The 27538-nt window shown below is 41.6% G+C and overlaps 1 protein-coding gene across 4 annotated transcripts in view; it reads left to right on the forward strand.

Annotated features, from left to right (window-relative positions):
* The window catches only part of LOC123445391, a 34173-nt gene extending 8702 nt beyond the window's left edge, over positions 1-25471 (forward strand). For 3 of the 4 annotated variants that reach the window (XM_045122366.1, XM_045122367.1, XM_045122368.1), the window contains exons 4-9: positions 1308-1377; positions 9443-9699; positions 10594-10710; positions 21300-21348; positions 24288-25125; positions 25221-25471. In XM_045122366.1, the coding sequence (XP_044978301.1) occupies positions 1308-1377; positions 9443-9699; positions 10594-10710; positions 21300-21348; positions 24288-25069 (1275 nt within the window). In that variant the 3' untranslated portion in view covers positions 25070-25125; positions 25221-25471. The remainder of the gene's footprint in view (positions 1-1307; positions 1378-9442; positions 9700-10593; positions 10711-21299; positions 21349-24287; positions 25126-25220) is intronic. The other variant, XM_045122369.1, reaches the window with a different exon arrangement.
* The last annotated feature ends 2067 nt before the right edge of the window (positions 25472-27538 follow it).

Genomic DNA, 27538 nt, shown 5'->3' on the forward strand with positions numbered 1-27538 from the left:
CTGCGCTGAATATGCCCAAACCACCTCGACGATGTTGGACAAGCTTCTCTTCAATTGGCGCACCCAACTCTATCTCGTATATAATCATTTCGGATTCGATCCTTTCTTATGTGGCCACACATCCATCTCCACATACGCATCTCCGCCACACCTAGCTGTTGCACATGTCGCCTTTTAATCGACCAACACTCAACAACATACAACATTGCGGGTCGAACCACCGTCCTATAGAACTTGCCTTTTAGCTTTTGTGACACCCTCTTGTCACAGAGAATGCCAGAAACTTGGCGCCACTTCATCAATCTGGCTTTAATTCGATGGTTCACATCTTCAACGATATCCCCATCCTTCTGCAACATTGACCCCAAATAACGGAAGTTGTCCTTCTGAGGTACCACCTTCCCATCAAGGCTACAATCCCCTTCCTCCTCGTGTTTAGTAGTACTGAAAGCGCACCTCATGTACTCGGTCTTCGTCCTACTAAGTCTAAAACCTTTGGATTCCAAGGTTTGCCTCCATAACTCCAACTTCCTGTTGACCCCCGTCCGACTATCATCGACTAGCACCACATCGTCCGCAAAGAGCATATACCATGGGATATCTCCTTGTATATCCCTTGTGACCTCATCCATCACTAAGGCAAAAAGATAAGGGCTCAAAGCTGACCCCTGATTCAGTCCTATCTTAATCGGGAAGTGGTCAGTGTCGCCATCACTTGTTCGAACACTTGTCACAACATTATCGTACATGTCCTTGATGAGGGTAATGTACTTTGCTGGGACTTTGTGTTTCTACAAGGCCCACCACATAACATTTCGCAATATCTTATCATAGGCCTTCTCCAAGTCAATGAACACCATATGTAAGTCCTTCTTTTGCTCCCTTTATCTCTCCATAAGTTGTCGTACCAAGAAAATGGCTTCCATGGTCGACCTCCCAGGCATGAAACCAAACTGATTTTTGGTCACGCTTGTCATTCTTCTTAAGCGGTGCTCAATGACTCTCTCCCATAGCTTCATTGTATGGCTCATCAATTTAATTCCACGGTAATTAGTACAACTCTGAACATCCCCTGTTCTTGAAGATTGGTACTAATACACTACACTCTTCTGTAAAAGAATGTAAAAAATGTGCATTTGAAAGAAATGTACCTTAACTGATAGTTTGCTTATGGCTTGTCTCATTTTGTGATTATCCATTTCATACGTTCTACCTCACATATTTCAACTTTTTGGTTTGGACAAAGGCCTATTTTGTTTTGTATTATGAGACTAGATGTTGCTAAATCATCTCAATTTTACTTTCAGATCACGGATATGTGTATTAGGAGCGGTCACATGGAGTGTCAGGTGGAGTATATAGACTATCCAGATGAAAGTAAGGGATGTTTTTTTTTGCCGAGAAACCAAGAATTCAATAATATTGCTCCCTCCGATCCATATTACTTGTCGACCAGGTGAATGTATTTAGACGTATTTCAGTGCTAAATATATTCGTCTGAGAGACAAATAGTATGGATCGGAGAGAGTGGTTTGCTTTTTGAAATTTGTTTATTGTGCTCTAGTTCTGTTCGAGTTTTGTCTATTCAGATAATTCTTTTAACTCTTTGGCCTAATGTTTTGTGGGGAAATTATGCTGACTATTGTAGTCAAGGCTATCTTGAGCTGACGGTGAACTTCACAATTTTTTTTTGTAGCTTAGCTCATTTTCCACTACCTACATTTCTTGTAGCTTACTCCCAAATTTGTAGCTTAGCTCGCTTTCCACTACCTACATTTCTTGTAGCTTACTGAGGCAACCCGAGGTTGTGGAGGAGCTCCACCTTGCTGCTACAAATTGTACAACACAAGTGTTGAAGGCAATAGGTGTTTAATCCAAAACTCATAGGGCATAAGATCTAGTCCAAGATCTTAGATAAGAAAACCAAGTTTTATTATAGGTGGTGTACACAGTCTGCTTACAAACTAGAGGTGAGGGCCTCTATTTATAGGCTTTTAGAACCTTTATATCTCAACTTCTATATATAGCTAGAACACTCTAGAAAACATTAGTTAATATGCAATATTCCACTCATAGCTAGAAGGTTCTAAAAAATAGTAGATAAAGCTAAGAAACAAAAAATAAATAGTAGGTTGCAGTAGAAGTATCTAGAAGTAGTCAAATGGATTTGACTTCTGATTTTATTTTTATTTTCCTTCTCTATTGTTCCTCATCATTCTCCCCTGGTTGTTTGGAACTCGACCTTGAGTTATCTTCATAGAGCGCTTTTTCTGGGTGGTAGAGAGTTAAGTCAACAACATTGGAAGTGTTGGATATATCCATCTCGATTAGAAGATCTATCACATAAGTATTATCATTTATCTTCCTTATAATAAAGAAGGGCCCATACCTTCACTTCCTAAGCTTCCTTTAACACCTCCATGTGGATCTATGCTGGGAGTTGTTGTAGGAGAACTCTATAAGAGATAAAGCCAAAATCTCATTGTCTTTTTTTTCTCCACAAGTGCAACTGATTAGATTACCCAAAATTTGTTCACCTCTTTCGTTTGTCCATCTCTTTGTGGATGGGCAGTGCTACAAAATTTTAATTCAGTGTTGAATCGGTTCCACAAAGTGAGCCAAAATGTAGCAAGAAACTTGCTATCATGGCCTCAGAAGATGTACCTTTGAACGCCATGAAGTCTGATCACTTCTCAAAAGAATTGGCTTGCCACATGATGAGCATTCATTGTCTTATGACATGGAATGAGATGAGCCATTTTAGAGAATATGTCCACGACCACAAATACAACATCACTCCCTCGTCTTGTTCTTGGCAAACCTAAGATGAATCCATAGAGATCTCCCTCCATGGAGCAACATGAACAAGCAAAAGCATGTATAATATTGTGTTATGGACTTAGCCTTTGTAGGTTTGACCTATGGGGCACCGCTGAACAAACTTATCCAACATTTCTCTTTAGCTATGGCCAAAAGTAACGAGCTTCCAGGTTAGCGACATTCTTGTCCCGTCCAACCTGGCCACTAAGATTACCTGAATGGAGCTCTCTAATATGCTTGTCACTTAGAGAACCTCGTGGGATGCACAAACAATCTTTCTTGAAGAGTGAGCCATCTTGCACCAAATAGTGTGTTGGGTATATGCAACTTGTATTACCCGAGGGCCATATACAGGTGGAAATATGCAGGAAACTCCTCATACAACGGGGAAAACATATAGACTAGAATATAACTCTTAACACCCCCTTCAAACTCATGGTGGATAAACAACACTGACTTTGGAGAGATAGAGGCCATGCAGCGCACACATACTGAAACCTGATCTTGCATAGACGACAGACTTTGAAGGCACATACTAAAGAAGAATCACCTGATCTTGCACAACAGCGCACACATAGAAATCATCAATACCAATATGCTTGGTGAGCTCATGCTTCATAAGGTCGCGTGCAATGCTATGTCACCTGTACTGTCAGACAATAGCAAAGTAGGTGTAGCGACAGAAACCCCAAAGTCCTGAAGTAACCATCGTAACCAAGTCACCTCCTCTGTCAAAAGAGCCATAGCTCGCAACTTAGCCTCTGCACTCGAGCGGAAAACTGCAGTCTGCTTCTTCGTCTTCCAGGCAATGAGAGAACCACCAAGAAAAACACCGTAAGCAGAAAGTGAACAACGATCCAAGGGATCACTAACCCATGTAGCATTCAAATAGGCCTGAAGCTGTAAGAAACCAGAGCGAGGAAAGAACAGGCGGTGAGAGATCGTGCTCCGAAGATATCGAAGAACACGAAGGAGGTGACTGTAGTGAACCGAATTGGGAGTAGAGACAAAATGACTCAGAATATGTACCGGATAGGAGATATTCGGACGAGTGACAACTTGATAGACAAGACTCCCAACAAGATGACGATAACGTGTTGGATTAGGCAAGGAGTCACCATCAATATCATAGAGGTGAACCATGGGAGTCTCAACAATGCACTCATCAGTAAGAGCAGCACGAGCAAGAAGATCCCGGATATACTTTTCCTGGGAAATAAAGAAGCCATCAAAGGTAGAAGAAACTTAGATCCAAGAAAGTAGCAAGAGGTCCAAGATCGAACATAAGAAATTGCTCACTAAGACGGGCCTTCACAAAGGTAATATACTTGGGGTCGTCTCCAGTGATGATCATCTCATCAACATAGAGAAGAAGAAGAGTCCGACCACGAGCTGAAAGGTGGACAAACAACGCTGGATCATGAGCATTCGCTGAAAAACTAGCGACAATCACCAGAAAGGCAAAACGCTATAATCAGGCGCGAAGGGCTTGCTTAAGGCTATAAGAGAGCGACGAAGACGACAGACGACAAACCATGCAATCAAGAACAGAATACCCATGTGGTGGTTGCATGTATACCTCACGCAGCTCACTATTGAGGAAGGCATTATTAACATCAAGTTGAGATACAGACCTGTGGCATACAGAGGCTACGACTAAAGTTTACGAATAGTGGTCATATGTGCCACAGGAGCAAAAGTCTCATCATAATCACGACCATACTTCTGCTGAAAGCCGCGAGCCACAAGACGAGCTTTGTAACACTCAAGAGAACCGTTCGAGCAAGTCTTAACCTTATAGACCCACTTACAATTGATGGGATAGACATGGGGAGGAAGAGAAACAAGATCCCATGTACCGTTGCGCTAAAGAGCAGCAAGCTCCTCCGTCATCGCAAACTGCCATTCGGGATGAATAACAACTTCACGATAAGAAGTCGGCTAACGAACAACAGCGTCGACGGTTGGAAAACCAAGGTGATCAACAGGCGGAAGCGGACATGGACGCTAGCCATAAGTAGGCTGAGACGAGAAGGACGACACATAACACATCCACATTATGCGGACGACAAGTATAATACTTGGGAAAAGATGGAAGAATACGAGTAGGAATCGCTGATGTAGACGAAGAAGTCACCGTGGATGAAGGTGCAGAATCAGGTGAGGAAACCATGGGAGATGGTGACGACGAATCGACAACAAGTGGAGAAGCAGGGGTAACAGGACGGATAGACAAGGGCTCAACAGGATTGATAGGTGTGCAAGAAAAGTAAGGAAAGAAATATCATCCACTGAAAAGGTCGAGGAAGATGGACGCGGGTAAAAGGGTCGAGACTCATCAAAAGTCGCATCCTGAGAAATACGCATCCGACGATCGATAGGATCCCAACAACGATAGCCCTTATGCTCATCACTATAGCCTAGGAAGACACACTCAACGGACTGGGCAGTCAGTTTGGTGCATTCACGAGGGGCAAGAAGAACAATAGCAAACACAACCAAGCAAACGAAGCGCCGAATAATCGGGAGAATGATCAAAGAGACGCTCGAAAGGAAGACCACCCTGTAGGGCAGCGGATGGCAGAAGGTTGATGGGATAGGTGGAGGTGGAGACAACCTCAGCCCAAAATTGAGGCGGAAGAGAGGCAACAATCATCAACGCACGGGCTGTCTCAAGAAGGTGACGATGCTTTCGCTCAGCCACACCATTCTGAGCATTGGCACCAGGACAAGATAACCGAGGAAGAGTCCCCTGCTCAGCAAGAACACCACGCAACACCTTGGAAATGTACTCGTCAGCGGAGTCAGCACGAAACACACGAATAGGCGAAGAGAACTAAGTGTGAATCATGGCAGCAAAACGCTTATATATTGACAGAACCTCACTACGAGAAGTCATAAAATAAAGCCAAGTGTGACAAGAGAAATCATCTATGAAAATAATATGGTTGTAAATGAGAGTCAATGTCTCACCCATTAATCTGAGAGTCACGTTGTGCGATAATCCTGAACAGAACAAGAGTCAACGCCAAGGATGACGCGACAACCATAATTAGTTAGTTGACCAGCAGAAAACAAATTCTTAGTAAGTCGAGGAACATGAGCAACATCAGGAACGAAATAAGGAGTGTTAAGATTGCCTCGACTAGCAACAGGAAGAGGAGTATCATTAGTAGTGAGTACATGAACAGGAAAATCCAGCGATCTAAGAGAGGACAAAGTGGAAGAATGAGAAGACATATGAAAAGAAACTCCGGAGTTCAGAACCCATGGGGATGTACCTGACTGTGCAGAGGGTGGTTGCTCAGTGTGGGAAGCATAAGTCACAGAACCTGAAGTACCCGTTGAAGAATCTGAAGCAGCAAGCAGACTCTTAAGTCTCAGAATATCCTGCTCAGTCAAGACAGTAGCTGAAGATGTCAAAGTAGAAGTATAAGTCCCGGAAGATGATGTCCGCACCTTATGCATGTGACACTTCTTTTGGAAACACTGAGGCTCAACATGACCATCTTGGTTGCAGTAATCGCAATGAGGACGAGAGCGGCCTTGGCCGCCAGTAGGAGTGGGCAAGAGCGGCGGAGCACTAGAGCGGGAATGAGTCGGTGTAGCAGATGGCATAGCGGGAGCTCAAGCAGCGAGCACAGAGGGAACCTCAAGTAAACAAGCACCACATAAGCGAGTGTCCTCGGTACGAATTCTCAGAAAGTGCCTCCATGAGAGAAATACGGCCACAAGCAAACAATTGAGCGCGCCGGGGCTCAAACTCCTTATGGAGCCGAGACAAGAACTCGTACGACCTGGCAACATTGGCAAGTACTACAACCAGCAGCGCGAAGAGAATCAAGCTGACGCCTAATAGCAGAACTCTATGCGTAGAAATCATCAACGGTGGAGTCACCCTGTTGAAGAGCATGCTCCTGGCGGACAACAGACAAGTATAAGCCATCATCAGAGGGCTGATAGAGCTGACGAAGACGAGTCCACATCTCTTGGCGGACAACAGACAAGTATAAGGCATCATCAAAATAAACCACAACAAAGTGGGATTAGAAGGGTCGAAGGACATGATTCATCAAGTGCATAAAGTTACTTGGTGCATTTGATAGTCCAAATGGCATGACTAGTCATTCAAACAAGCCTTTCCTTTGTGTTTAAGGTTGTTTTCCATTCATCCTTGGGTCTGATACGAATTTGATAATGCCTGCTTCTTAAATCTTGCTTTGTGAACATGGAATAGGTAATCTGTAGCTCACACTGATTTTGTTGGTGGCTCAACTGTCCGCACATGCGCTAAGATCCATCTCTCCTTGGCATGAGCAGGGCTGGTACACCACATGGGCTAATACTTCCTCGAATGTGCCCCATCTGCAACAATTCCTCTGCTTTCTCTTTCAATATATCATGCTCTTTTGGGCCAGTTCGGTAGTGTGGAAGATTAGGAAGACTTACTCCTAGAATTAAGTCAATTCTATGTTGAATTCCTCTCATCAGTGGCAGGCTTTGTCGGAGTTGCAACTATCAGGTGCTCTTCTCCTTTTTATAGTAAGTGTAGCAAACAAATTTGCCGTCTTTGAATTCTTTTATAAACTCATTAGAGGTGTGGGAGATAGTTAACATATTTCTCCCCTCCTCCTTAGAGGTATTATCATCAATTTTGTTTGGTAGAGTAATGATATTCTCTTGTTCCGAATAAAAGAATAAGAATTTTTTCTTCCCTTTATCTGTAGTATCCACATCAAATTGCCAAGGTCTCCCAAGAAAAAAATGGCCGGCCTCCATATCAATCACATCACACAACACGTTTGAGCGATAATTCTTGTACAAAGAAAGCGACATGTTGCACCGTATGGTGATCCTCATATTCACTCATTTCTTGATCTACCAAATAGTGTAGGGATTTGGATGATCATGAGTTTCAAGCCTTAAATGTTCACCAAAACCAAATTATGAGAGATAAGATTCTCGTAGCTGCAACTATCGGTGGCTAATGTGCGTACCTTTTCATCACCATGTGTTTGCTCTCAAATATTTCTTTCGTTGTGTGTCGCACGTTGTGGTGTGGAGCATAGGAGACACTGAATCACACATACCACCTCTTCACCTTTTTTTTGACAAACCTCTTTTCCCTCTACATCTTCATATTCATATTCTTCCTCATCGTCTTCACCATCATGGAGAGTTGTTTTAGCAAATTTCCTCAATGTGCACCCGCTGTATATGTGTCAATGTTCACAACATTTATAGCATTTTGGGCCTTGTAAGTGCCTTACCGTTACCTCTAGTTTGCTTCGAGATGCGTCGGTCGCTTTGCCTTTGATGGGACGCTCTTTTCTTCCACTCTAATAGTGTAACTCTTCCACGAGCCTTCATTACGAGGATATGGGGCCTTACTTGTCTTGTCCTCACAGACCTCTCGGCTTTTAAGGCTATAGCTTGTGCTTATCAACGGACAAGATTTGCTGCATTTCGATCTTGAATAGCATCATTGAGATCATTGATGTACCTTGCAACTTGTTGATCTTTGGTCTTGACAAGGTTGCACCTTACTTGTAGCATTAGAAACTCTTCCGTGTAATCTGAAACAATTTGATTTCCTTGAGCATTATTCTGAAATTAGATAAATAGGATCTGGTCATAATCAGCACGCAAACCCCCCCTTTTCAAAACTCTTCATTTGCCACCAAGTTCTCACACGAGGTTCTCCTGTAAGCCTGCATTCTTCTTGAAGGCGATGCCACCATGCATCGGCTCTTGATTTCAGCTTGTATGCGACCGAAGGAACTCTATGATCTTTCTGAATATCGATGACCTCAAAGAAAATATCCACTTCATATAACCAATGAAGGCACCCTTCAATATCAACCTTCCATTAAAAGTTGGGATCTCAGCTTTCGCCTTGTATGAATACCTTGCATATGTAGGGTTGGGTATTCTTTGATATGCATAGAGATCGGGTTCTTCAAGGACATCATCATCTTCTTCACCTTCAAAAGCTTCAACACAAGTTGGCCTTCTTAAAGTACGTTGAATTGCACATTCTTGTGGTAGTCTTGCACCAAGAATACCTCTCCTTCATCATTGAACATGTTCTTCCTGTTTCGATAAATCTTCTTCATTGGTAGCAGGGGAACACCTTTTCTTATCATCTCGACCAGCTGATCGAATCTCCGGTTAGGAACTTCATGCGATGCATTGATTTGTTGTTCTACAACATCTATTCTATTCTTCAATTACTTCATTCCTTGCTGTACCACCCGAAGCAGCACAAGGTTGTGGAGTAAGAACTCCACCTTGTTGGTACGAAGTGTACAACCTAAGTGTTGAAAGCACTACTTCAACGTGATATCGCTCTAGAGGCGGAAATAGGCCAATCTACCCTCCATTGGACCATTCAACTTAGCAAGTTTTTTTTGCCGTTTTTAAATTCCAACAACTGTTGTACACTGACAGTGTGAAGTTGAAAATATATCAGATTTTTTTTGTGACTTTGAGTATTGGACTTTAGGTTAGAAGAGTGAAGTATTGCAGCTGTGCCAAAAGACCTAGAATAACACATAATTTATCTGAGATCATCAACTCTAGTTTCCCATATGTCTAAATTATTGATTTTATGTATTGACAGGAAGGAAATGGAACAGACTCTACAAAGTTCCTCCAAAATGTCCTAATCAGAAAGCAAGTCCGAATAGGGAGATCATGCTACGACCTCCTTTTCCTCAATGGTGTTGGGAGAATGATATTTCTAAGCTTGGGCTGCAAATGGATGTTGTAGCAGTTGTAAGCAATCCTTGGAAAGTAGGTGACTTGATTGACTGGTGGTACACTGATTGTTTCTGGACTGGGAAAATTATTGAGTTGTTGGACGATGACAAAGTTAAGGTATAAATTTATTATGGTGAACGCAAATGGCACTTGCTTGCCCCTTCCGTGAAATCAAATAGCTATCCACCGTTATTTGAACTCATCTTAATTGTTTGTTTAAAAAGTTAGCAAAATTTTCATGTTCAGAAAATCACATTAGGGTTGGAGTATTAATGTATATTCTTGTGTATTTGCATATAATGATTTATTAATTTATTATGCTTTTTCGAGCAGATGCAATTTATTATTCTTTTTTGATGAGATACAATTTATTTTGCTTTTTTGACTGGACTCAGGTTTTTGTGCTTGCTATATCTGCATATAGTTATTTAGTGAACATGTTGCATGCATGCTGATTTTAAGTTGTGCTTGCTATATTTGCACAAAAATTATACTAAATCTTAATGTGTTGAACCCATGCTTGCTATATTTGGACAATTTTTTTATTAAATGTGAATGTGTTGAACTGGTGATGGCGGTAATATGAAACGAAGGACTACAATACAACTTGTAACTTATCGAACATGTAATGATCCTTCATGGTAAGTCATCAAAATTTCTTTAAAAAATACATTCATAACACTAGGAGAAGAACCACAAATGTATATATCTGCCTGCCATGTTGTGTGCTATAGATGAAAAATTGGGACTCATCTCAGCCAAAGTACGAGGGGTATGGCATCCAAAAGAAGGCAATGCTTTCTATTCTAGCAAAAGGATTTGAACATCTCTGCACACATGGTTTTGTTGTTGTGTGTAATGTTTTCTTGTTTGGCTTTTATTTGTAAGGATAACAAACTTATTTCGCTTTTCGTTGCGCTTGTGCATATTTTACAATGCTTGCATTTATTGCTTCATTTGGTGTTTACATTTAATGTAAGTTGTATTGTACGTTTTCTACTTGCTCTACAGATAATTTGTCCTGAAATACCATTAGGTGAAGGTGGATGCTGGGTTGCCGATCCCAACGACCTGAGGCCAGCACTAGATTGGTCCCTCGAAAAAGGTTGGAGCACCCCTCTTTCACAGGTAACTGCGCCATCATCCTTCTTAATAGTGCTATAAACCGTTATTCGAATACCAACGAACACATTTTTCAATGATGGTAAAGATCATGTGCAATATGCAACTAACATAAATCTACATCATATGTTAAAGTTCATATGCAACAGACATAAATCTAGATCATAGTTTCAATATCAAATACCACAGTGAGCTGAATGAGGCATTGATTGATAATTAGTTGACATGCCCTTTTCGTTTTGGCATAAAGAAGAATGATGCCATTTTCCAGGGTGGGAGTATTTTTATGTTTAATTGTTCTGTTTTCTCAGTCTTCTGTTTTGAAAAGATGATTTAATACCTTCTTGTTTATCATTTGATGAGAAATTTACATTTAATAACTATAATCTGTCGTCAGGCTTTCAAAGTGGGAATTCCTAACAGGTATTCTCGTTTGTTGAAGTTGAATATGTGGGGGATACTTGGTGTTTGGGATATTTATTTCAATTTTCGCAAGTCACAAAACGCAAAAATATGGGATATTGTTGTTCTGTTAATGATAATGGATTCGAGTGTGACTCCGGTTCGGGAAAAGAGTGATCAGGCTTTCAATCCCTTCTCATAGATGTGTCTTAACATTCCATTGACATGCTTGATCATTTTAATCCTAATAGCTAGGATCTACAAGTCCATGTCATGTAAGATGATTCTCTGTTATGGAAATGTGGAGAAGAGCACTACTCGAAATTATTATTAGCAAGAGTAAAATTACCGTTTTACTCCACAGTTGGTGGCTCTTCTTGAGTGCCGACTTGATTATTGTTTTCCCTTTTTTTTTACCTCCCCCTTATTCCATAGTTACGACATCCAACAAATATAGTCTCTTAAGTGGGTTTGTGTCATGTGGACTAAAGGCTTTGTTGTTGTTGTAAGTGGGTCAGTGTCATGTGGCATATGACATGATATGGAATAAAACACAAATGTGGAGAAAAGACAACAAAACTAATAATTCAGAGCATTTTTTATACTTTAAAGACAAGGGTGTAAAGCATTGAAAATCACTCTAATATAAAAATTCTGCATGCCCCCCTCAGGTTTTTGGTGTTTGAGCATCGTAGCCCCTTGAGGTTTAGATCATGATCAACCCCTTGAAGTGTTTTTGTTGTGTGGCATTGCACACGTGGACTGTTGACGTGTATCAGTTGCCAGTATGGCCTATCATATCACGTTGGACCTTGGTATCATTCAACTAAATATGTTCACTACTCTCTTTACCCTTATCATTCAAGTAAATATGTTCACTACTCTCTTTACCCTGAAGCCCCAAGGAAGGAAGAAAATGTCACATCCTTGGCGGCTTACCCTGTCATGGTGGCAAAATAACCCTCAACCATTCAATGGGGTTATTTGATGATGGTGGACCTTAGTAGGACAAGAGTCACAACAATAAGTCACAAAGGTACAACTTTTGATGATAGTTTGAACATGAGGCCCACATCTTCAGGACTATGAGTGCTCCTCCCATTCATATTACTATGATATTGCATGTTGGTCGACCGTGCGCCGACACATGCCACCCACTCCCTTGTCGTACATGTGCTATTATGTTTGGCATTGGTTACATTCCCCACAATATATACGAGGTTCTTGGTGAGTAGTGTTGAATTGTTGGAGGTACATACCCTGTGGGCGTGGACACGCCAAGTCGACAAAAGAGTGCCTTGTGTCCCCGAGGCCTAGAGACGACCATACAAAGGTGGGTACTTGGAGGAAAAGGGATGGAAACGCTAACTCTAGGATTCTATTGTAGAGGATTAGATGGAGAAAAAGGTGGGTAACTAGAAGATATGTTCCTAATTTTGTAGAGGATTAAATTGTTGAGCTTCATGCACTAGCCAACGCAACAAAAAGTCTGAATTGATGAAAAAGGCTCTACAATCCAAATATACACTCAACACCCCTCTCATGTGTAACACGGGAAGTGAACACGTGAATAGAGTCAGAGGTATTGGTCAAGAAGCCTAGACATGATCATAGTGGGGGGCAACAACAATTTTTAGATAAATTATAGAAGTCAGGACTTGAACTTAAGACCTTGGGCTCTGATACCATGTTAAGCTTCATGCACTAGCCAACGCAAGCAAAACTCTAAACCAATGAAAAGGTTAGGCAATCCACATATGCACTTCAACATCCCCTCTCACATGTGACCCAGAAAGTCAACATGTGAATAGACTTAGATGCATGACTCAAGAGGTCTATACGTGGACACAAAGGGGGCAGGAACAAGTTTTAAATAAATTGAGGAAGACAACACTGAACTCAAGACCTTTGGTCTGATACCATGTTAAGCTTTATGCACTAGCCAACGCAACCAGAAGTCTGAATTAATGGAAAGGCCTAAGCAAGGGAAGTCGGCAAAATGGATCTGTAACTTCGGAAAAAGGATTGGCTTTGAGGATTGGGCCAGAGGATCTCGAACCTATCTGCTGTCGGTGGACTGCTCGAGCTGCTCACGCAGCGACAGTGGGTCGCCGCGTGCAGGCCAGGGGACGGATCGGGAATCGACTTAGAACTGGTACTGACAACGGTGAATCGGACTGTTTAATTAAAACAAAGCATTGTGATGGTCCTCACGGATGCTGATGCAATCCACATACGATTCAACATTTTCTCTCACATGACGTGGGAAGTCAACACGTGAATAGCCTTAGAAGTATGGCTAAAGAGGCCTATACGTGGATATAAAGGGGGTAGCAACAATTTTAGATAAATTGCGAAAGCCAGGACTTGAACTCAAGACCTTAGGCTCTGATTCCATGTTAAGCTTCATGTACTAACCAATGCAACCAGAACTGAAATAATATGTTAAGCTTCATGCATTAGCCAACGCAACCAAAAGTTCAAACTTATGGAAAGGGCTAGGCAATCCACATATACACTTGACTATAAAAGGGCTTGACCTCTGCCAAAGACATTTAGATCACGATTCTCGCAAAACTCGTAGCAGGACATAGGGCCATTATACATCTCAGGGGCTCCTACCCACTTTACTATATTTCATGACTCTGACTCAGTCCTAAGACTTAATAGTGAACTAATCTTTGATAAGGACTTAGGGTACAAGTGTGCGACTTCAACGTGGCTCTGCACCCTTATGCACAGAGTGTATGACTCCAAGTAATACAACTCGTGCAAAATACGTGACACATACCCAACAAACTCCACCTTGTTGAACATTTTTTTTAGAAAAACAGAGAGGCTCTCGCTAGCTTCATATAAATGAAGAACATGAACGAGATCCAGGCTACAACTGAAATATTCCAACAATACAAAAACTACATCTAAAAGGAAGAACAAGTCTAAAGAGAGCTTCACAAATGCTTACATCTTATGAAATTCCGTTGAAGCCGTCGGTGACCCGATGACCTCCAGAGGTGATGTAGGGCTTGATGCAACATTCTGCTAGCAGAGGCCATTCTTCACGCGCGGGAGAGCATTATCTTCAGCTTATTCATTGGACCCATTAGCACCCGAGGAGGTGATACCAGCTGAGACACAGTAAGTCACTCAGAATCAGCCGAGGTTTCCTTAAGTTGGTTGAAAGGGAGTTGCATAATGCCTCCAAAGTCACCTTTGTTTGATCCTTTGCTAGGTCCATCATTTGAAGCCCGACAACTTTCAAGACATTCCACCCAACCTGCTTGATAGAAGACCACATGGTGTTATTGAAAATTTCTTAAACTTCTAAATACACTACATGGTAGTAGCACAAACAGCAATAAGATCAGAATTCGTCTTATTAGAAATCCAAAACCTAGCTATAGATTCATAGTCTCTCCCTCGAGGAACGCAAAGTGTTCAGTGTTCACTAATTACTGGCCATATAGCTTTAGCCATTGTGCAGTCAAAGAAGAGATGATGAATATTTTCATCTTCTGCATAGGTAAGGCAGTCCAGGGGTTTGATTATGTGTCTCTTTCTAAGATTGTCTCTAGTCATAAGTTCATTATGAGAGAGCAACCAAAGGAAGATGTGGATTTTTGGAGGTACTACCAGTTTCCAAATAGCAAGGAGATACACACGTTGCACTCCTCTAAAGTTGGTAGCATGGTATAGACAACTAATATTTTAATGATCTTCGTTCTCCAGTTGGTAGACTAAAGAATCGGTATCATCATGAAATGAAATGCTGCTAGCAATACCTATTGGCTGGAACCATTGCTCTATCATCCAGACAATAAAATTTCTCTTAAAGGTAAACTTAAGCTGATTACTATCTCAGGCCTCTACAATAGTTTTAGAAGGCTCATTGCAGACAAAATAAAGTGGCCAAAATTGAACAGCTAGAGGTGAAGTACCAAACCAAGTGTCTTCCTAAAACCTAATTTTAGCACCCTTGCCTATCTGGCATCTATACCCAAGATTTTATGACAAACATGATACCCTTCCAAAATCTGTAGACATTAAGAGGAACCAGTAAAAATATTTGGGTTGTCAGTTTTGTAGTTATGGTCAATAATCATCTTCCAAGGCTTATCCTTCCCCAAGTTATATCTATTAATCCATGATCCTAACAAGCAAATATTAACCTCTTGCAAATTTGGCACACCTAAACCACCAAATTCTTTTAAATGCAAAATAGTCTGCAATTAGCTAAGTGCAACTTTCTGTGGACCTCAAAAATCATTCCAGAGTGAGTTAGCCATCTAAGAGTTAATGAGTTCTATGGCCCATTTGGGGAATTCGAAGAAGCTTCAAGCAAGTAAATAGGAATGCTAGACAGGCAAGCCTGGGTAAGGAATAATCTTCCTTTATAAGAGAGGAGTTTCCCTCTCCACCCTGCCATTCTCTTAATAATCTTATCAATCAAAGGTTGGATATTCTCTCTTCTAAGCTTATCATATTGAAGGGGTATCCCTAGGTACTTAATAGGGAATTGGCCTTTACTAAATCCAAGAACATCTTTGAATGATGTAACTCCTCATCGTCCATGTTAATGGGAATGAGCTCATTTTTGTTGTAGTTAATTTTTATACCAGAGACTTGCTCAAAGCAGTTCAGGACCCATTTTAGGTTTTGTGCTCTTTCCAAGTCATTGTCAACAAAGCGGATGGTGCCACTAGTATGGATGCAGATGATGCCTCCAGCCCATATAAAGGTACATAGCCCTTGTACCAAGCTGTTAGCGACAACTTTTTGAAGCATTCCAATTAGAACATCTACAATCAAATTAAAAAAAGGGGAAAGAGGATCTCCTTGTCTCAAGCTTTTGCTCGTAGCAATGAATCCCCTTCTACTTCGTTGAGCTTGAGTCCCACAGAGCCACCACGAGTAATCTGATTGATCCATTTCAGCCACTTATCCCCCAAACCCCTAATTCTATTCTAGGTTGGAATTGTCAAAAGCTTAGCATGATCTATCTTTAAAACTAACCCCTTGCTATTAGAGTGAATAGAGTGGAGCACTACATGGGCACTGACCACACTCTCTAAAATGTACCCCCTCTAAGGTAAATTGATTACTGTCAAGCAGTCTTTGCAAAATGATAGCTAATCTGTTAGTTATGTTTTTGTAAAGATCTTATAACTACAATTGAGAAGGTTGATAGGCCTAACGTTGTTCATAGTAGTGGCATCACTGTCCTTCGAAATGAGGGTGAGCATGCCAAAGTTCAGCCTCGACGGATATTCTACACCACCTTTACGTCTTGTACATTGGACCTGAGATTTCACCATAAGTTCCTGTGAACACATCCCCACCTGCTATTCTCGTGCCTTCATTTCTTCATGACAATCATTGCTCTAGCGAAATAAGTTTCTCTCCACTCTTATCTGAAGCTCCCTTCTGGAGTATTTGTTTGCCATTACACTTTGGTCATAAGTCACCATATCTCCATATCTGACAACACCTCTTCCTTGATCTAAGTATATATACTGGTATCATGAATTCGACATCCTCAATTTTGTCTAATTCTATCTGAAACTTGTATTCATCGTTAGTCAGTTGAGCTCAAGTCAAATTTGCTGTGTCCCGAACCTTTTCGGGATGGTGCTTTCACATACCTCATAGCTATAACATTTCATCTACTTCTGCCTTTGCCATAAACTTTGACATGTGTGCTGAAAACCAAACAATATATGGCCATGTTTTGTTCATGCCTCTTATATTCCTCCCCAACACTTCCTTAGATTCACCATGCTCGACTCAGACACGCCAATCTTGTTAGACCTACACACTTGTCCAGCCACATGTCTGACTGCTCGTGCTTTGGCATATCACAGTGTCCAGTGCTTACTTCATGCCTTGCCACTATTAGAACGTCAAGCTCTGCTATACTGGCTGAAGATCCCCTAATTAGTTTGCTACACCTCCCTGCTCCCACTACTGACAACCACTGATCACGTCCAACTGACGTTGAGTTCCATGCCTTTGGAGACCATTGAGCTTCAACCCGGATTCTAATTCTCTGTTAGCTTGCCACACCTCCCTACATCACATGTTATCGCATTCACTGTTGGACACCATCAGGATCATTCTCTTATGTCACTGTTGCTGATCTCACCACCATCTTTTGTCCAAACCGACCTTGTTGATGTATTAGACAGTCCAGTAAGACCCATTCAAACTTGTCCGACTACGACTATACTCCTCATCGCGCCATGCCAGCACCATACATCACCGTGCATAGCTCGACGCCCCTCAAATGTATGATCCTTTATGAGGCTCTTCAAGCTTCTCCAAGCCTTATATGCATGTTGATCCTCGCTGCATGAGCTCCAAGCCCTATCAGTAAACTTAATATGAAAGATCTCCCATGTGTGGACATGGCCTGATGGATTCCTTGCACAATTCTTTCTTGTCAGTATTGGCCGGTACTTCTACACCTAGCATCAAAGATAAGAAGTATCTCCCATCTGCTCTTGGACACCAAGCATGCTCATACGTATGTGACCCGTAGGCACTCGTGCCTTTTTTTCTAAGAAATCGTGTTGTGCCTTCGCCTTGAATGTCTTGCATCTAAGCCTTGCGGTCCAGCTCTAGTCGCCTGCACACGCTCCTCCATCCGACCTATTGGGCGGCACCACGCCTGATTCAACTAGAGCTTGCTGCTCTATGGACTTTTTTTTTGCGTCGATTGACTGATCTGATCAGTGTGCCTCGCTCTGCGCCATGGCTTGTCGATTGCATCTCTTGCTTCTTCCCAACGCCTTGATTGAACTCGGTGAAGCCAATGTGATCTATCGCCTTGAAGTAGTTGTTGCTTTCGTTGTTTTGGCTCCGCCATTTTTGATCCCCCACTATGCTCTTGATTGTTGCTTCCTAACAAACAATACCAGGACACTAGCTTAGCTTCCTCTAGATCTACGATTTGCGACCTCCAAATCTTAGTACGATATTGCTTGTTAGAAATCTGAGGCGGAGATTATCATACAAGGGCATCAAGAACAACGGTCAGACATGAAGGACGACATTTTTTATGACAACGTTTGACAGTGGGTCCTACATCTCCACGACGTAACTACGAGTGCCCCTCCTGATAATATTGCTACAACACTGCACGTTGGTCCTCTGCACATGCCGTCGACTCCCTCCACGTGCCTGTGCATGTTTGGCATAGGTTACATTATATAAGAGACCTATGATAGTGCTGGAGTCGAAAACGACTTCGTATCCTATTCACAAACTTTTGAACTCAATGTCTAGCTATAACACAACTCTTACAAAATATTTGAGACATATCCAACCATACATGTGGGAGTTGGTTACCTAGTTCCAAACTTCAGAGGTCGAATAGGCATTTCCCTTTGTACGAGATTGATTATCTTCCTAACAATTGTGTGTCTGAAACACAAAGCAGAACTAAAAGCAGAGACAAATCTTGAAAATTTGTTGATAATGATCTTATCACTACCGTTGTGGTGTTGATATCCTATGCGTCCATGAAACCAAATGGAAAGGATAGAAGGCGACAGTGGAGGATACCCACTTCAAGCTGTGGCAACGGGGACAACTACAAACAAAAATGGAGTAGGCATATTGATCAACAAGAGACTCAAGTATGGAGTCGTAGATGTCAAGAGACAAGGGACAAGATTATCCTGGTCAAGGTAGTCCTTGGGGACTTAATTATCAACGCATATGCCTCGCAAGTACGCCACAATGAGAGCACCAAGGGGGATTTCTGGGAAGGCCTAGAGGACACAGTTAGGAGTGTATCTATTGGCGAGAAGCTCTTCATTGGAGAAGACCTCAATAACCACGTGGGTACATCTAACATAGAATTGAAGGTAAAGATAACTGGTGGTGGAATGGTGATGTCCAGAAGGCTATTGAGGAGAAAAATCGTTTCAGACGCCTACATGTGGATAGGATTGCAGACAACATAGAGAAGTATAAGGTGGCAAAGAAGGGCGCAAAGCGAGTTGTGAGTGAAGCAAGGGGTCAGACGTATGAGGACCTCTACCAGTGTTTAAACACAAGGAAGGCGAAGGGGACATCTATAAGATGGCCAAGATCCGAGAGAGGAAGGCGAGGGATGTCAACCAAGTCAAATTCATCAAGGACGGAGAAGACCGGCTTCTGGTGAAGGCGGTGGTCAAGCATAGATGGCGAGGGTACATCGACAAGCTGGTCGATGAAGAGAATGATAGCTCTACCATTGAGTTGAACGGCTCCTTTGATTTTGTGCAACAAATCCAGGAGTCTGAGATCGGGGGGCTGCAAGGCAATGGCCCCGAATTGTATCCGCATTGAGATGTGGACAGGCCTTGGAGACATAGCGATAGTATGGCTAACGAAGCTTTTAGACCTTGTTTTTGGGCAAGGATGCCAGAAGAATGGAGGCAGGGTATATTAGTACCAATCTTTAAGAACATGAGGGGAGTGTTCAAATTTATACTAATTACCATGGAATTAAGTTCATGGGCCATACAATGAATCTATTGGAGAGAGTTATTGAGCACAACTTAAGAAAGCCAACCATGACCAAAAAACAATCTGGTTTCATGCCTAGGAGGTGGTCGACCAGGGAAGCCATTTTCCTGGTACAACTTATGGTGAGATATACAAAGCAAAAGGACTTGCATATGGTGTTCATTGACTTGGAGAAAGCCTGCAATAAGCTACCGCGGAGTGTCATTTGGTGGGCCTGGGAGAAACACAAAGTCCTAAAAAAGTACATTACCCTCGTCAAGTGTACAATAATGTTTTGACAAGTGTTTGAACAAGCGATGGCGACACTAATACTTTCCCATTAAAATAGGACTGCACCAAGGTGGCTTTGAGCCATTATCTTTTTTGCTTTGGTGATGGATGAGGTCACAAGGGATATCCCGTGGTGTATGCTCTTTGCGGATGATGTGGTGCTAGCGATGATACTCGGGCAGTGGTTAATCGAAAGTTAGAGTCGTGGAGACAGACTTGGAATCACAAGGGATATCCCATGGTGTTATGCTTTTTGTATACCATGTTAAACTTCATGCACTAGCCAACGCAACAAGAAGTCCGAACTGATGGAAATGGTTAGACAATCTACATATATACTTTCAACACTAGGCATGAGGAGTACGCGGTTAGCCTTGATGGGCAGGTATATTTGGGGTCAATGCTACGGAAGGATGGTGATATCGATGATGTGAGCCATCAAATCAAAGCCGGATGGATGAAGTGGCGCCAAGCTTATGCGTCCTTTGTGACAAGAGAGTGTCACAAAAGCTAAAAGGCGAGTTCTATAGGGCGGCAATTCGACCTGAGATGTTGTGTGATGTTGAATATTGGCCAACGAAAAGGCAATTGTCCAACAGTTATGTGTAGCAGAGATGCGCATGTTGAGATGGATATGTGGCCACACAAGAAAGGATTGGCTCCGACATAATGATATAAGTTGGGGTAACATTGATCACAGAGAAGCTTGTCTAACATCGTCTGAGATGGTTTGGGCATATACAATGTAGTCCTCCAGAAGTCCAGTGCATAGTGGACGGTTAAAATATGTTGATAATGTAAGAGAGGTTGGAGTAGACTGAACTTTGACATGGGAGGAGTTCGTAAAGAGAGAATAGAAGGACTAAAATATCATCAAATAACTAGCCATGGACAGGGATGCGTACGTGCCAAATTCATGACTTGGTTTTGAGACCTTGTGGGTTTCAACTCTAACCTACACCAACTTTAGATGCAGCCTACCGGTTAGTAAATTCTCTAAGATGGAAATAGTATAAACAAAGAAATATGCTTTTCATATTAGCAAAATTTAGTACTCCCTCCATTCCTAAATATAAGGTGTATTATTTTTTCAAAAAGTCAAACTTCTCTAACTTTGACCAAGTTTATTGATAAAAATATCAATGTTTAGAATACCAAATCATCATCGCTAGATTAACCATGAAATATATTTTTATGTTTTGTATTTTTAGTATTTTAAATGTTTATATATTTTGCTATAAACTTGGTCAAACATAGACATCCTTTGACTTTTTGAAAAACTAATACACCTTATATTAAGGAACGGAGGGAGTATCAATTAATGATGTAACTAATATTTATTTATTTATTCAATTAGTTAGATATTCATTCCCATATAGTGGAATTAATATTATATTTTATTGTACCAGGAAAATGGTAAATGCTGGCATACTGCTCGTTTGATTGCAGGGGACCAAGGTATTACTATTCACTGATTTCCTGTAAATTAAGTGGTTTTGATACAGCTCTTCTTCAGTTGTAATGGCTTGTTTACCTCTAAGGAGCTAATTAGTCTGTCACATTTTAACATGTGCCACCTCATCACCAGAAAGTAATCAGAATCAGCTGGATAGTGCTCCAGGTTGCTCCTAATCTTATTCGAAAAAAAAAGTTGCTCCTTATCTTAACCAGGGGTAGAGATTAGCTGTCTCTTGTCCTTGTGAATAGGCATCTTCGTGAACGAAGCATTATGTGCATATCCTCTGGAGTTGATAACTCTAGCTTCCTTGTCTTCATCAACAGTAGTTAGGAACTGTGAGCTGAGTATTACCTCCTTGCTTCCGGTTGTTAGGAAAGCAACTTATCTTTATTAAAGGCCCAAGGGGCATATATATATTACACATGACTTGAGGTGCAAGGAAAGTAAACATAGACTAATAAGGACTCCTAGACTAATACTAATACTTCCTAACACCTCCCCTCAAATGCAAAGCGTATGCAATAGCATTGCATTTGAAGAAGTGTAATACTAAAAAAAATGATAATCCAAATCCGCGTCTTGAGAGTGTCGTCGTAGCATGAAGAGTCTTCAAAACTTGTCGAGTCGTCGAAGGAGATAACGAAGAGATGGCACATCAGAGGTAGACACCGCATCACTTGAAGATACAAGATAAGTATCAAGAGAAGATGGGTTGTCAAAAGAAGATGGCACATCAAGGGAAAGACACCGCATCACTTGAAGATACAAGATAAGTATCGAGAGAAGATGGGTTGTCAAAAGAAGGTGGCACATCAAGAGAATAAAACATTGTGCGGAAAATCATAGTCCACGACAACCGTCGGCGAAAGAAGCTCGGCGGATAAGACACGATGGACGTAGATCGACAATGCAAAAGAAGTCCAGGAAATCCTATAGAAAACAACAAGGGCAAATAGGCCACAAAAGTTGCATAGAAAGGATCAGGACCAAAGAAAGGTTGACGGACTAAGGTATGGTGGACTCGCATGGCATGAGAAAACACAAAATATCAACGGATTTGGTGGACGCAGCGGAATTATAGAAACTAAAAGAACTAGGAACAACAGGGACATGAGCACCACGTAGTAGCAGGGAACATCACCACGTATGAGCACCACGTAATAGCAGGGAACGTCACCACTTAGTATAGGAGGAAGCAGCTAGCAGCAGCACGTAGTAGCAGGGAACATCACCACATAGTATAGGAGGAAGCAGCTAGCAGCAACACGTAGTCAGGTCAGCTTGCGACAGTAGACGGAGCAGCATGCCTGCAGCAGCAAAACGCAACCAGCCACTAGCAGTAGTTGAAGGAAGAGCCGCACGCGGGCCATCCCGATCTGGCGCAAGGGGAGTGAACGCGGCGCAGTAGCCAACCAGGTCGAGCCAATCAGCCAGAGATTTGACCCATTGGGCGGATCGAATCGGCAGCCTGCCATGCGGGCGATCATGGCTGGGCAGGCGCACGTCACGGGCGGATGGTCATCACGACCGCAAGTTACGGCCATCACCAGCTTGGATCTGGCGAGCGGAGTTTCGGATCCAATCGGGATCGAGACAATCCTGGTCCAGCGGTAGGAGATAGGGAGTCCAGGAGCAGGGCCACCGTCCAGCGGCATGACTTGGAGCGGCGGGAGATGAGGCGGCGCGACCTGGAGCGGCTGGATCCAGGAGCTGCAGCGGGATCCGGCGGGAGCAGGAAGAAGCCTCTCGCCTCCCTCCGCAAGATCTGGAGCCAGCCTTGACTGCGGCGGCCCAATCTCCTGACCTGGAGAGAGCGTTGACCAGGAAGGACCTGGGCAGGGCACGTGAAGGGGGGGGGGGCGCGAGACGGCCAGAGGACGATGGCGGCATCGCCAGGGGAGGGCGTCCGGCCGATAGGAGGTTGGTGACAACGCGAAATTGGATCTGCACGAGTTGCGCGTGCGAAAAAATAACCTAAGGCTCTGATACCATGTTAGGAAAGCAACTTATCTTTATTGAAGGCCCAAGGGACATATATATATTACACATGACTTGAGGTGCAAGGAAAGTAAACATAGACTAATAATGACTCCTAGACTAATACTAATACTTCCTAACACCGGTGACTGCCAATATGTCCTCATTTCCTAAACCCAGTTCTCTCATCTCTTTAAAAATTGAGTGCCTCCTCCTTGTCAGTGTTATTATCAGAGTTCTTATCTACAGCAGCTCCTCAGTCTGTCATATCTATCGCGACCCCTCCATCAGTAATGTAATCTGACATATACTGGGAAGGCTTATCCTATATACCTAAGAGTACTACTTCTAGTTATCTCAACATGGGTGCTTCCATATCATCAATTTTATTTGTAGCTGTTAGATTTACTAGCTCGATCCACTAGCATCCGTCTGATCTACGCATGAGAATGCTCTACCATGCAACATGCAATATATCATTCTAAGTGGGTTTTAAATCATATTACATTTAATTGTGACATCCACAATTTTCATGTTAAGACTATGTTCTGCTTATGCAGATATTTCTCACATAGTTAAAATCATAAGGACTTAATTTGTATTGTACACAATTTTTAGAAACTATATAGGCAATGCGTGGGGTATCATCTAGTTAATAAAAACCCTTAACCCATTGAGGCATCGACCAATCCTTTTCCAGGAAATAACCAATGCAGCAGCATGCCTTGAAGTTTGCAATGATCACACAAGGCTCCTATAATCTCAAGCAAAAATATTTCAGAACCACCACTGTAATGCACCCTCTTGCCAGTGCTGCAAAACCCCTGTCCAAAGTGAAATCTTAATGATTACATTATCCAAAACCTTTATGACTATCGTTCAAATTATTTTTCTGGAGTTACCTTGTACTAGAGCAATTACCTTTTTTGCACAATAATATTTGTTTGCTATTGGTATACAGATACAGGAAGTAGCAGCTCAGATGACGATGTTGAGCAATCTTGTGATGGTAACGAGGTACTACAAAGATGCTTGAATGGATCATCTGATTCATTGGAGCAAGAAATAGGAAAATGCCAGGAGTTGGCGTATCCAGGTGTAAAACATCCAGCCAATACAAATGGCAGGTGCTGCATGAAAAGTCAAATAGACGGTGAAGAGGAACCACAAAAGTTCATGAATGAAGAGCCTGACGCGTCTCTGGAGGCGATCGATTCAAAAGTGCAACTCGCACCCAATGAAACCGTTGAATGTTGCACGAACAGCCAAGCAGACTGTCCAACGTCTCCTGTGGTCAATTCAGGACAGTCTCCTCAGTTCCTAACCGATGGGCAATCAAGTCCCGTCAGTTTCGAGAAACTCACGACGTCAAGTGAGCCTGACGATTCTCTGGAGGTCACCGATTCAAAAGTGCAACTCGCACCCAATGAAACTGGTGAATGTTGCATGAACAGCCAAGCAGACTGTCCGACGTCTCCTATGGCCAATTCAGGACAGTCTCCTCAGTTCTTTACCAATGAGCAATCAAGTCCCCCCAGTTGTAAGAAACTCAAGACCTCAAGTGAGCATGCATCACTTAAGCCTACTGGCACCGTTAGCGAGACCACAATGAAACTGCAGGAACTAGTAAACAAAATCAGACGGGCACAAAATCTCCTGCAGTCTGTTGACTATGCTCCATCAAGCATAGCGCTGGCACCTTGGAAATTTGAGGAAAATAACCCATGGCCGAAGCGTAACTGAAGTTATGTTTATTCTGGTAATTAATCGTCTTGTTCAGAATTTCCAGTTGCTAGAAGGTAGCTTCTCTATACCATCTGATATTGCTAGTCTCAAATGAATCTTTATTTTGTTTTTGTTTTAATTAGTGCACCAAATTTCTTTTGATGTGCAGTGCCTTTGAAGATATATAGTGGTAGCACAGACCGACTGATCCTGGCTCAGTGGTCCTGTTCGGACAGGTAGTGATACCCGACAATCTATAGATAGGGCTTCAAAAAAGCAACTGGTCATGCCCAGTATTGTAGTTAGCTCCAAGAAAGATCATCTTTCCTTGCATGATCAGGTTAAGACATTAGGAACACTCTAGTTTCTGTTACTGCTCTCTGCAATTAAATTTACCATCAATAGCCAAGAGTTCTGTTATCGGTGGTCTGTTTGAGAATGGACGTGCTCTAACCTTGCATCATCGTTGATGAAGTTGTGTTTTCCTTTTAATGTTTCAATGAGCTTGTCTTGACGAGCACGCGTGTTCAGACTGATTAGGGGCGCCTGTTTTGGATACGCTGACGTACAAGTTGCTAACATACCTATGCCGATGGCTGCCGTTGACATAGGCCTATCCCAATGGTTTTCGTCCTGTGCCGACGGCATAGACAGTTATTTCGGTAGTGCCCGAGACTACGCCGGATTTTTTTTGTTTTGCTGATGAAACCCTGCCAACTAGGACATATTTCAGTGTTTTCTTTCGAGACCACCTATAGGAGAGCCTTGCATATATATTACCTCATGGAAAGAATTTTCCTTCCAAAATTATATAGGTGCATTTCCCCCCTGCACTTGCAGGGCTTGGTATGCAAAATCAATCAATTTACTAAATTATTCTGTTCGAGGTAAAATTTGATATGTCTCATACTCCCTCCGTTCTTAAATACAAGTCATTTTAAAGGTTTTACTAGGGGATTATGTACGGATGTATGTAGGTACATTTAAGAGTGAGATTCACTCATTTTGCTTCGTATGTATTCATTACTGAAATCTCTAAAAAGACTTATATTTAGGAACGGAGGGAGTATAATGTTATCAATTTTGGGATTATATAATGTTGTCTGGTACATGCTATTCTAGCCATTTCAGAGCCAATGATCAGTGAAGGAGACCATATTTGCCCTTGGCTACTACAGAGGATTTGGAAATATTTTGGGCACCACTGAATTTGGTAAGTTAAGTTTATTTTTCCTTTTTACACATGATACACATGTCATATTATTGCACGAAAACGTACATGTGCAAGCTTTTAGCTCGTTTTTTCACTCGCTTTTGCTACTGCTGCTCTTCTGGCTCGGGAAAGAAACTGGCTAACGGATATTTTAATTTTGAAAAATTGCTGAATTAAAAAAAAGTTTAGGGAGTTTATTTTTATTTTACCTTTTTCTGGTTTTGAAAAAAACATGAATTAAAAAATCTACGTGGATTTGACAAATACTCATTAAAAAAAATATTCACAAATTTGGAAATAAATGTTTACAAATTTGATAAATTTTTCATGAATTTAAAAAACTCACCAATTCGAACATGTGCATGGGTTTGGTTTTGAAATTATTTTAAAAATATTAGGAAATTTTTAAATGGGAAAATGACAAGAAAAAAATCCGATTTGTTTTATAAAACACAGAAAAGAGATGAAAAAAGACGGCGTGGAACATTCTGAACCTTGCCGAAATAAGGAGGAAGGTTTGAGGACGAGTACATGGCTGGCCCATTACCGGAATGCATGAAGTTCTGGGCTGAAATGGATTAATGTCTGGCTGGACTAACTAAGAGGGAAGCGCCGGACATTGCTCCCACAAGGAATCGAACTAGGACCATTTAGCTCGAATGAATCTCGCATAACAATTGTAGCGCGCTATTCATTGCACATACATATTAGAAAAATGTAAACTTTTTTCAAAAACATGTGAACAAAACTTGAAAGCACACAGATTTGAAACAAATCATGAATTAGGGAAGTTCATGCACTCAAGAAAATTCATCAATTTTGGAAAAAAGTTCATTGATGTGGAAAAACAATTCATTAATGTTGAAAAACAGTTCATCAATTTTGAAAAAAATTCACGAGTTTTAAAAAGTTCATTGATTTTGAAAAAAGGTTCATAGATTCTTCCAAAATTTAAAAAATTCGAAAAGATATTCATCAATTTTTAAAAATAAAGTTCACCAGTCCAGAAAAAGTTCATCAATTTTGAAAAACTTCATCGATGTTTCCAAAAAAGTTCATCATATTTGAAAAAAGTTCATCGAATTTGAAAAACGTTCATCGAATTTGAAAGCAAGTTAATGGATTTCCAAAAAAAGTATATCAAATCTGAACAAAATTCATCGTATTTGAAAAAAGTTGATCAAATTTGAAAAACATTCACTAAATTTGAAAAAAGTTCATCAAAAATTGAAAAACAATTTATCAACTTTTAGAAAAAGGTTCACAACTTCATA

The sequence above is a fragment of the Hordeum vulgare genome, chromosome 3H, assembly GCF_904849725.1.
Source record: "Hordeum vulgare subsp. vulgare chromosome 3H, MorexV3_pseudomolecules_assembly, whole genome shotgun sequence".
In the NCBI taxonomy this organism is placed as follows: Eukaryota; Viridiplantae; Streptophyta; class Magnoliopsida; order Poales; family Poaceae; genus Hordeum; species Hordeum vulgare.